The sequence below is a fragment of the Hypanus sabinus genome, chromosome 27 (assembly GCF_030144855.1).
Source record: "Hypanus sabinus isolate sHypSab1 chromosome 27, sHypSab1.hap1, whole genome shotgun sequence".
NCBI lineage: Eukaryota > Metazoa > Chordata > Chondrichthyes > Myliobatiformes > Dasyatidae > Hypanus > Hypanus sabinus.
In genome coordinates this window covers 8,850,278-8,862,459 of record NC_082732.1, presented here as the reverse complement: position 1 = coordinate 8,862,459, position 12,182 = coordinate 8,850,278, and the positions used below count along the sequence as shown (strand labels likewise).

The following is a 12,182-nucleotide window of genomic DNA, read 5'->3' as shown; positions in this document are numbered from 1 at the left end:
AGAAAGATTTGATTTGGAAAGAATTTTTATGTCCCATGGTAGGGACATCAGCATACTCCTTAAAACTAGAGTGTCATTGTTAGAAATCACTTTTTCACAAAATAGGTGGTAAGAACTTCATAACTGAGACGAATGGGTTTTTATTGTGTGGGGATACAAAGGGATATGGAACTATGTTGAGTGGATGGAATTAAGCTAGTAGATGCTGGAAATATTCAGCATTGTGCAGCGAGAAATTAAATTCTTCGATTGATCAGATAAGTGGATGGAGTTAGGGTTCAGAAGGAACATGGTTTAAAAGATTAAGTGTATCCATCGCTGTTTGGATCTTTGTTTTTATTGCACAGCATCTAGAAAAGTAAAGCCTCTGTGACAAGGTAAAATAATGATACGAGACACTGCAGATGACAGAATCTGAAGCAAAAATTAAACTCCTGGAAGAACTTAGCAGGTCAGACAGTGTCTATATATGTGTGTGTTAAATAAGTAATTAATGAAAATAGAGATGAAAAGTAGTGAGGCAGTGTTCATTGGTTCAATGTCCATTCAGAAATTGCATGGCAGAGGAGAAGAAGCTGTTGCTGAATCATAGAATGTGTACCTCCTCCATAATGGTAACAATGAGAAGAGGGCATGTCCTGTTTGATGGGGGCCCATAATGATCAGCCACCACTTTTTAAGGCACCACTCCTTGAAAATGCCCTGGATACTACTGTCATGGTCCCATCTGGCAATTCCCTGCCTTGCTATTACCTCAGTAATTGGGCCTCAATCTTCTCGTCTAATTTCCAATCATTCCCAGTTCCACTAATTACACCAACCTGCCTTCCATCAGTAAATGCAGGGTAAAGACCCTGAAATCACAACAAGGAGATGCCAGTTTGTTGGTCTACTCTTGTATGAGTAACCTTGTTTCATGGTTCTTTAGGACTGTCGGTTCTAAGTTCCACATCGTTTCCTGGATTCTCTATGTGAACCTGGTCTCAGCGTAAAGACCCTCCTGGATACCTATTCCACACTCGCTACAGTGCTAATACCTCCCGACTCTGTCTCCGCGCCCGTGTTCTGCACTTGGGTTTGTCCCCAGCCATGTCCTTGCAACAACTACGGAGGGAACTACCAACCTTTCAGGTCAAGATCCTGCATTAGGACACTCCTGATGCAGGGTTTCATTCTGAAACAGTGACAATTCCTTTCTCCTCACATATGCTGCTCAACCTGATGAGTTCCTCCAGTAGTTTTTTTGTATTTCTCTGTGAAGAAGTATTGTATATAAAGTTGGAAGATCAGTAGTGGTTACTGAATGGCCACTTAAAGCATTCAGTGTGAGCTTCAAGCTGAAGTCCAACATAGATTAAGAATGTGCCACCTACTAGATGCAACCATGCTTATGAATTCTTTGAAATAAGTGGGCCATAGAATTTAATAGTGTTTGAGTGTAGGAATATTTTTAACTAGAAACCATTCACAAAGACTTGAGCAAGGATTACAACAAGCAAGGTTCTGCAGATGCGTTTTAAATTCAAGTTTCAAAATTGTTTGTTGTCATTCTTCTGTACAGGAGTGGAAAGGAGAATAAAGTGTTTGGTACTCCAAATCTGATGCTGCATAAAAAAATCATAAGCAAAAAAAATTATAAATATAAAAGCAATCCTATATAACACAATTTACAAGTAACTGTAAAGTGGCAGTGCACGGGTTTATGAGGGGTGCCTAGGGACTGTGGAGAGGAGTGCGGATGTAGTGATAGTGGGGGGATGGTGTGGTGGGTAATGGGTGGAGGTGGTGAACAGCCTGACGGCTAAGTGAAAGTAACTGTTTTTGAGTCTAGTAGTCCTTCCATGGGTGCTGCGTAGCCTCCTGCCTGATGGAGCTCCAGATGGTTTCTTCATCTGGCAGTGCAGTGTTATACTCTACTCAAGTATCCAATCCCTACGTACTATCACTTTCAGGGTAACTTGTGATTTTATCTGGTACTTTTCTACAAGAATTGATTTAACAGCGTTACATCTGGAAGATAACCATTTTTAATGCACGAGCCCAGGCAATGTGGAACATCACAATTCAGCACGTTCCTATCTTCCTCTTCAATGCCCTGGTAATAATCCTTGCAAACAAAGGACATTGGAGTGGAAACAGTGGCTGTTTTTCTCAACCACAACCCAAAAGGCTGTGCCATCACTTGTAGCCAGCTGTCAAACACTAACAGCTGCCATCACCTCATGAGTGAAATTTACTAACTACCAACAAGGGAAAAAATAACATCGAGAACTCTTAATCTGTGTGGCTCAGCAAACAGGCTCGGGCTATTTGAGGCTTCCAATAAAACAGAAAATGCTTCAAGTACTCAGCAGGTTAGGCGGCATCAATGGAAAGAGACACAGTGACCCTTGGTCAGAACTGAAAAGGAAATTAGTTTTCAGTAGGAGAGCAAGTAAGGGAGGGATGTGTAGAGAAATGGAAATCCTTAACAGGGTGAGTCCAAATGGCTTGATGGACATTTCCAAATCAGCATTGTATTTTTATAGCCATTGAAAGCATAACCACAGAAGCAACCAACTTCAACATCTGCAATACATCCTCACTAATCAACAGGATCTCAAAATCCTTCATAAGAGATTTTTTTAAAGCAGAGAAAGAATAGAGAGTATTTCCTTTGTTGCACCGTGGATATTCTCTGTTCTGGCCAGGTCTGTTCGTATCTTATTGAAGAATAAAACAAGATAATCAGAGTACAAAGCACTCATTTTATCTCCTGAATTTAAATATTTGAATAGATTCCAAGTTGGTGTCTCTGTTTAACTTTGGTTTGCTGTAGGAAGCTGTACTATGCCCAGCTGAGGAAGGCTCCGTACCACAGTCGGATCTGCCTGGCACCCCCTGGCTGCATTCTTAGTGGAGGACCGAATGGCCCTAATCAAGGATTTTTCTATGTCCCCTACAAGAAAGGTAGGTTGGTTATCTGGGAGAGGTGCACAATACTTTTTCAACAAGACTTATGAAGTATTCAGTTGAAGAAGGTCCAAGATATTGGTATTTGGAGCATTGAAGCTGAACTTAAAAATGTTTATATCTCTTTAAGAATCAGAAAATTGCAGCTGCTAGAAATCTAAAATCAGAAAATGCTGGATATACATAGTAGGTCAGGCAGCAACTGTGGAAAGCTGCTTCATGTAGAGTATCTTTTGTTGAAATGGAGACAGTTTTATAGTAGAGAGGGTGGTTAGGAATGGATTGGACAAAATTAATATTCCCTCTGGGGTAAGGCCAGAGTTAGTTTGGGGATATGCCATAGAGAAAGTCATTATTTACTAGTTTAATGCAGATAATTAGAGGCAAAAGGGACGTGAGCAAAGGAATTTATTGATTCAACCAACACACACAAAATCCTAGTGGAACACAGCAGGCCAGGCAGCATCTATAAGGAGAAGCACTGTCGACGTTTCGGGCCGAAACCCTTATAGATGCTGCCTGGTCTGCTGTGTTCCAGCAGCATTTTGTGTGTGTTGTTTGAATTTCCAGCATCTGCATATTTCCTCGTGTTTGCATTTTAAAGTTGTTTTGTTTGCTCACCTGTAACTATTGATGAGACCTGAAGCCAGGAGACAGAACAAAGGCAGAATTTGCATTGAGTCTTTATTCAGTAAAACTACGTAACTACAAACATATCGAAACGATGGCCGATCAGTGAAAGTCAGCCTAGGATTGGTTGCCAGCTGACCAAAAGGCATTTCTTTGGTTCGGCTCACTGTAACATCTCCTTGCGGCTGAGCTGGCGCTAGTGTTCGGGGTAAACCAAACCCTTCCAGGAGGAGATGAAGGTCCACCTCTTTGTTTGGTGATCTCCCAACTAACTGTGCTGTGGGAGCACGTGACTATAACTGGTTGATATGGTGATGCCAATGATGTCAGTCTGTGCACTTTCCCATTTGTTTGACAATCTGACCTGGTTTCTTGCCCATTGCAAAACTGTCTAGCCCACACTACAGCTCTGGGCTTGAATGACTTCACACATCAATCAAGGTCTACGCGACTGCCTTTGTGTACCTGTAATGTTCAAACATTCTTGTTCCCCAAGTTACCGGCACTATAAAGCTGAACATACAGCAAACATAAATACATTCAACAAACATACTTGGTTATAGCTGTGTGCAGAGCATTCCTACCCAATCATCTCGTTTTAAACAAAGGAATAAGAAAGCAAACCCCTTCCGCGTGCTATTTTATATACTCAGGATATTTGAAACTGGACACCAGGCATCTATCCAATGGGAAAAGCAGCTGCAGCTTCTAAACTAACCAATCACAATGGAAACAATTTTCGGCAATCAGAATAAGGCCCGCCACCACAGGACAGCACTTGACCATCTGCTGTCTCAGGTATTGGACACTGGGCAGCGTTGCATCCAACGCTGTGCAGTTTTCTTCCCTATAGTGCTTCAGCTGGAGACTTCCCCTCAAGGCCTGATTGCGATGTAATTCAATACGTCAGCAGAATTGTGTTAAGAGCCTCAGTCGATGCCCTTTCCCCACTTGTTTTCAGAATTCTTCATTAGTGTCACAACCATGGACACTGCTTGCCCTCGCAATCAGTCCGCAGAACAGATTCGGCAATCGCGCTCATGAGAATGCGCATTCTAGCCAATTAGCATTTCAACTTGGTGGTATTTAATTCCCTTCCTCTCATTCCAATCTTGTTGAGACTAGGCCAAAAATACAATGACATCTAAGCTCCCTTCTTACTTTTATCCTCGTTCTGGGAAAGAAGTCTACCATTTTGATTGATGCAACAAAGGAGCAGTATTCATTTGGTGTTAAGTTACTGCTTCCTAGCCACGGTGTTGGGCTTACCTTTCAGTTTGAGAGTTTTCGTTAACAGCCCTGTTGATCTAGCATTTATTGTTTTTCCTTTGTCCTGCACAGTTCTTATAAAAGGCCAGTGAACTGTTCATCCACTTCAGTGTCTTTCCCTCTACGCTTGGGCCATGACCGCATGACGTCGACAGTGCTTCTCTTTATAGGTGCTGTCTGACCTGCTGTGTTCCACCGGCATTTTGTGTGTGTTGTTTGAATTTCCAGCATCTGCAGATTTTCTCATGTTTGAATTTATTGATTGATTGATTGATTGGGATACAGTGTGGAATAGGCCATTCTGGCCCTTCGAGCCACACCACCCAGCAACCCCCTGATTTAATCGTGGCCTAATCACAGGACAATGTACAATGACCATTTAACCAACCAGCTAGTATGTCTTTGGACTGTGGGAGGAAACCCAAGTGGTCACAGGGAGAATATACAAGCTCCTTACAGGCAGCCGCCGGAATTGAACACACGTCACCTGTGCTGTAAAGTGTTGTGCTACGATAGAAAATGTAAAGGTTGTGCAATGAGATCAAAAAGAGAGAAAGGACATCAGCTCTTCACTGAAGACAAGAAGGAAAGCAGAAGACACTGAGGACATATATAATATGGACGAAACTCTTGTACAAGTATGGAGCATAACGATTTCAAGGTTGACATTTCTGGAAGAGAAGTAACAGTTAATTCAGTCGTCAATAAATGAAAATGCAAAAAAGGTAGATGGTAGAAATGTACAAATACTTCACAACCTCTGCTGTTCCTTCATCACAGACCAGATATTGCCTGTTTGATGCCCACGATGTGCTATTTAGATCATTTCAGTAATTGTAGTTAAAACATAGAAAACGTACAGCACAATACAGGCTCTTCGGCCCACAAAGTTGTGCCGAACATATCCCCACCTTAGAAATTACTAGGCTTACCCATAGCCCTCCATGTACCTATCCAAAAGTCTCTTAAAAGACCCTATTGTATCCGCCTCCACCACCGTTGCCGGCAGCCCATTCCACGCACTCACCACTCTCTTGAGTAAAAAACTTAACCCTGACATCTCTGTACCTACTCCCCAGCACCTTAAACCTGTGTCTTCTTGTGGCAGCCATTTCAGCCCTGGGAAAAAGTCTCTGACTATCCACATGATCAATGCCTCTCATCACCTTATACACCTCTACCAGGTCACCTCTCATCCTCTGTCGCTCCAAGGAGAAAAGGCCGAGTTCACTCAACCTGTTTTCATAAGGCATGCTCGCCAATCCAGTCAACAACCTTGTAAATCTCCTCTGCACACTTTCTAAGGTTTCCTCATCTTCCTGTAGTGAGGCGACTAGTTGCTGGATTGTGCCATCTAACTCAGTAAGCCTGATACAGGCAGGCCAAAGAGAGACAGGTTTCTCATTTCTGTTACATTTGAATGACCTTTGTTAGCCAATATGTGTGCCTGATGTGATAAAGTTGCTAGTTTTTTACAGCTTGCAATATTTGCTGCTTTCATTAGTGATTGAAAAATTGATATAGGGACAGGAGTAATAGATTGGGTGGTAAAGGGACCTACTAGTCAGTGATACTCCCTGCCCAGAACTCAAACCATCAGAATGAACAAATGTCCCTGACATGTCAGGGTCAGATGCAATTACTTGAGTTCACAGTGAAATGTTTGGAAATACATATACAATGAGCCAGATTAAACCAAAGGAGCGAAGGAAATACACACCTTGCTTCTAGCACAGAAGCAAAGTATACAGGGTATTGAATAAATGTGCTTAAAACTGGAACTTTGAAAGGAAGCAAAGTATGGAAAGAGGCAGTGAGTTAAAATTACAAACAGTTTGTAGTTATCAGGAAGAATTTACTAAGGAAGAGGTCTGAGGCAAGATTATAACCATCCTTAACTTTCCATCTATTCTGGCACATTTCTTATGAAAACTGGTGATTCCCTATTCCACCCCATTTACTGACCACCAGATGAACTGCGGTTTGACTGATACCCACATCGAGTTGAACAGAAATGCCTTCCACCTAAATATTGGGAAGATTGAAAGCTATATTTTTCTAATCCCCATTCTGTTGAGTTTTCCATCTGTCAGCTTCATCCGTTTCTCTGGCTAATGTTTGAGTTACAATTTACTACAATTACCATGTTCTTATATTTGAGACTAAGGTCATCTTTTGACCACATAATGGCACAATCTCAAAGACTGTTACTTCACTTATTTCAGGCAATACCAGAGTTCATCCATCCTCTTTGGCTTTGTAAACTCAAGATTTGATTATTTTTATATACCTCTCTTGGTCCACCCTCCGAAAGCAGGTACTCTAGTGGTGAAGCTCTCATGTCTAGCACCACTATTGACCAAGCTGACAGATATGCAGCCAGAATGGGTCTGCAGCAGGTAGAAAGTAAAGAAACGTGAAGGCCAAACCTGCCTGTCTTCCTTTCATCATTATATCAATGGTAGATACATCTGTCTATGAAAGCATTTGTAGTCACCACTTCACTTCTCTTGTGGAAACAATGTCCATGTGTAGGACAACAGTCAAGGTAAATGGGATGAACTCACCTCAAAACAGAGGTGGTATCAGCCAGCAGGTACATGCATTACCACAGCTTGTATCAAAATGGCCCATCGCATCCCTCACTCTACTTCTGCTGTCAAGGCAGGGTATCAGTACTGGTTCGGTGACAAGTACAGAGGAGATGGTGGGAACAACACTATGCATCAATGTAAAATGAGATGCCTGCCAAGTGCAGAGTCAACATAGGATGGAAACATGCAGCAGATGAAAATATCAGGACTGAGTGATACCACAACAAATAGATCAGATCAAACCTCTCATTCCTACCACATCTACGCAGGAACTATGTAGATAATTAAACAACTAATAGGTGAAAGAGGCTCCAAGAGGAACCTCTGTTCTCAGCACTAAAGACTCCAGTATATGATTGCCAAAGACAGCACTGAAACATCTGTAGCCATACTGAGCCAGAAGAGCCCCAGTTCCCACCTGAGATGCTCAGCTTCACTGAAGCCAGTGTCATTCAGTTTATTTAATTCCAAGTGTTAGCCAGAATTGAGTGAGGGCAGCAGTACAGCGAAGGTCATGGGAACAGGCAACGTCCTAGCTGTGGTGCCGCAAACCCGCACTCCAGCACTGTCTCTGCTTCTAGTCCAAATGTTCCAGTACAGTGAGTAGCCAATAATGTGCATAATTGACCGGGATTATCTTTATTCACAGAGTGCAGAGCAAATCCTGTCTGAGTAATTTCTGCCCAGTGATGGAAGGTATCGTCAGCAGTGCCATCAAGTGATATTTACACAACACCTATCAGTTGTAGTGCCTCGTCCGGAGTTTGCCAGGTTCCATTTGGCCCTGGACCTCATCACAACTTTGGCCCTAATATTGACCAAAGCAGTTGAATTCCAAAGTTGAGGTGCAAGTAGATGTGATTATGGCAGGGCTGGGAAACAGCAACACAATTGCCAAGCAGTAACCATCCCCAAGAAAGAACCTGGCCACTCTTCAGAGTTTTCAGTTGCATTGCCATCAGTAACTCCTCCATTTCTAATATAATGGGACACCATTCACCTGAAACACAGGAGATAAGTAACATAAATATTGCCAGAGACTGGGTATCCAAAGAGAGAGACTCATCTTTTAACACCCCAAAAGCTTGTCACCAAGTACAAGGCCAAATAAGCCATACAATGGAATATTCTCCACCTGCCTGAATGAGTGCAGCTCTAACGACTCTCAAGAAACTTTCCATCACTACGATAAGGCAGCCATATGCTTGGTACCATATCCACCTGCTTACACATTCACTCCATCCACCCCATCCACCAACGACATACAGAGTGTGCTATTTACAAAGTGCACTGCCATTATTTATCAAAGCAACTCCCAACCCTGTGACTAGATGGACAAGTATTTCAGACATATAGCAACACCATCACCTCTAGTTTCCCTTCAAAGTCACACCAATACATTATCACTGCATCAAATACCCTGGAAGTTCCTCTTCAATAGCACAGTCCGTGCACTTTCATTTGAAAGACTGCTGTGTCATAAGACTGCCTACTTGCAATCTCAGTGGAAATCTGTGATAGGCAATAAATTCTGGCCTCATTAGCAATGGCCCTAATTCCCTAAAATGAATCAATGGAACAAAGGCTGCAGATGCCCCCTGCCATTACTCACTTCCACTAGTATTCTTGGTTGCCTTGTCAACCTAAGTAATGTACACTGAACAAGCGGGAATTTCCCTCAAGGCGATGAAAGACAATTCTTTAGGCTTCCGTAATCCTAACACGACTTGGCTACTGAGGAGTAGATTAAATATTGAGGAAGAGAAGAGTGAGACACAGACAAGGGAATTAAGAGTGACGTGTAAAACACTACTGAATCAAGTCTGTGGACGAAGGTCTGGAGGTCAGAATATTGCTGTGGGTTTGCTATGACAGATTGAAGACAAGTCAGTTGCCGAAGGGTCAGCCGAGTGCAGAAAAATAAAATGAAAAAAATATCTTTTTTACAAAAAATAGGAAGAGGGAATACCTTCTGTCGGAAGGTGTTGAACCTCCAGAATTCTTTGTCTCCAAGGGTGGTGGAGATAGATGAGGATGTGAATGATCGGGGAATTCAGGGAAATAGGGAAGTGGTACAGTTAAACTGGACCCTGACAATCTGAGACCAACATGATTGTATTGAGTGGTGAGGCAGGTTTTAGGATCCCGATGGCTTTTTTTTCTGTTCTTATTTTCCTGTGTACTTACATTCTTCTACTTAAAATGATGATTAACGTCTTCAGAATATTTGTTTCATTAATGCCCCATGCTCACATTTAACAATGTGCTCTTACTTAGCTTTCTCTGTGTCCAAAGTTGAAGAAGCCCCAACCTTCGACTTCAATCCCTGCCTGAATGATGGCTGCGGGAAACCAGCTGTGCGCCCCCTAGTGGACACGGGAGCCATGGTTTTTGTTGTGTTTGGGATTCTGGGAGTGAATCGCACAAGGAAACAAGATAACCATGTGATAGGAGATATGGTACATAACTGCTTTTCCATCACACTTATTCAGCGTGCGTTCATTTCTTTTTCTCTTTGGCTTATTTTTGATAGGAGACAGGTTCCTTCTTCACCCATTTCTTTCTCTTTCTCTCCTGAAAGGGCAGTGTCATCTATGATGAGACCTTCGACCTGTTCCAAGAAATTGGGAATCTGTGTAAGATTTGTAAGGCCATTGGCAGTAACCCAGAGCTGGTGAAGCCAGGTGGAGCTCAATGTCTACCTTCTGGTAAGAGAAGAATCTATTCACATCCTTTCTCTGTGCATAGCTCATTTGGAGTAGCTTATTGATGCAGCATGTGAGCAGTTTTTAACTTAGCAGGACTGTGTAGGAGATTAATTGCCCTGTGGGCATGGAGAGTGGGGAGCTCCAAGAGTAGAGAAAGGATCTGATCATGATGTCATGACAGTTATGTTTGGGACAGTCTCAATGAACTGGTGTATCTTCTTTCTGCTTGCTAATTTGATTGACACAAGAGACTGCAGATGCTGGAATCTGGGACATCAACAATATGCTGGAGGAACTCAGTGAGTCAGGCAGCATCTGCAGAGGGAGGTTGTCAATGGTTTGGGTTAGGACCCGTTATCTGGACCATATTTCCAGCCACAGGTACTGACTGACTCACTGAGTACCTCCAGCAGCTTGTTAGTGTCACGGGGTGGGGACAAGGGTGCTGGGAGAGGACCTACATGCAGGACACAAACACGTGTTTCTTAGGTACAATAAAATAGTGTCTATTACTCACTACACAGAGATCGGGAGATCAAAGACAAAGAGGAACATGAACCTTGGACTAGGGACTTGGACAGGGGGAACATGGACAGCCGTGGACCTTGGACTTGGACGGGGGGAACATGGACAGCCGCGGACCTTGGACTTGGACGGGGGGAACATGGACAGCCGCGGACCTTGGACTTGGGAGGAGCATGGACAGCTGTGGACCTTGGACTTGGACGGGGGGAACATGGACAGCCGCGGACCTTGGACTTGGATGGGGGGAACATGGACAGCCGCGGACCTTGGACTTGGGAGGAGCATGGACAGCCGTGGACCTTGGACTTGGACGGGGGGGAACATGGACAGCCGCGGACCTTGGACTTGGGAGGAGCATGGACAGCCGTGGACCTTGGACTTGGACAGGGGGAACATGGACAGCCGCGGACCTTGGACTTGGGAGGAACATGGACAGCCGTGTACCTTGGACTTGGACGGGGGGAACAAGGACAGCCGTGGACCTTGGACTTGGACAGGGGGGAACACGGACAGCTGTGGACCTTGGACGGGGGGAACATGGACAGCCGCGGACCTTGGTCTTGGACGGGGGGAACATGGACAGCTGTGGACCTTGGACGGGGGGAACATGGACAGCCGCGGACCTTGGACTTGGGAGGAGCATGGACAGCCGCGGACCTTGGACTTGGACGGGGGGGAACATGGACAGCCGCGGACCTTGGACTTGGACGGGGGGAACATGGACAGCCGAGGACCTTGGACTTGGACAGGGGGAGCATGGACAGCCGCGGACCTTGGACTTGGACGGGGAGAGCATGGACAGCCGCGGACCTTGGACGGGGGGAACATGGACAGCCGCGGACCTTGGACTTGGACAGGGGGAACATGGACAGCCGCGGACCTTGGACTTGGACGGGGGGAACATGGACAGCCGCGGACCTTGGACTTGGACAGGGGGAGCATGGACAGCCGCGGACCTTGGACTTGGACGGGGAGAGCATGGACAGCCGCGGACCTTGGACGGGGGGAACATGGACAGCCGCGGACCTTGGACTTGGACGGGGGGAACATGGACAGCCGCGGACCTTGGACTTGGGAGGAGCATGGACAGCCGTGGACCTTGGACTTGGACGGGGGGAACATGGACAGCCGTGGACCTTGGACTTGGACGGGGGGAACATGGACAGCTGTGGACCTTGGACTTGGACGGGGGAACATGGACAGCTGTGGACCTTGGACTTGGACGGGGGGAACATGGACAGCTGTGGACCTTGGACTTGGACGGGGAGAGCATGGACAGCTGTGGACCTTGGACTTGGACGGGGGGAACATGGACAGCCGCGGACCTTGGACTTGGGAGGAGCATGGACAGCTGTGGACCTTGGACTTGGACGGGGGGAACATGGACAGCCGCGGACCTTGGACTTGGGAGGAGCATGGACAGCTGTGGACCTTGGACTTGGACGGGGGGAACATGGACAGCCGCGGACCTTGGACTTGGACGGGGGGAACATGGACAGCCGCG

At 45.1% G+C, this 12,182-nt stretch overlaps 1 protein-coding gene across 13 annotated transcripts in view; it reads left to right on the top strand.

The window, feature by feature from the left end:
• The window catches only part of disp3 (dispatched RND transporter family member 3), a 626,857-nt gene that overhangs the window by 549,767 nt on the left and 64,908 nt on the right, over positions 1-12,182 (top strand). For all 13 annotated transcript variants that reach the window (XM_059951724.1, XM_059951723.1, XM_059951719.1 and 10 more), the window contains 3 exons: positions 2,819-2,949; positions 9,723-9,904; positions 10,027-10,153. In XM_059951724.1, coding sequence (XP_059807707.1) covers positions 2,819-2,949; positions 9,723-9,904; positions 10,027-10,153 — 440 coding nt within the window. The remainder of the gene's footprint in view (positions 1-2,818; positions 2,950-9,722; positions 9,905-10,026; positions 10,154-12,182) is intronic.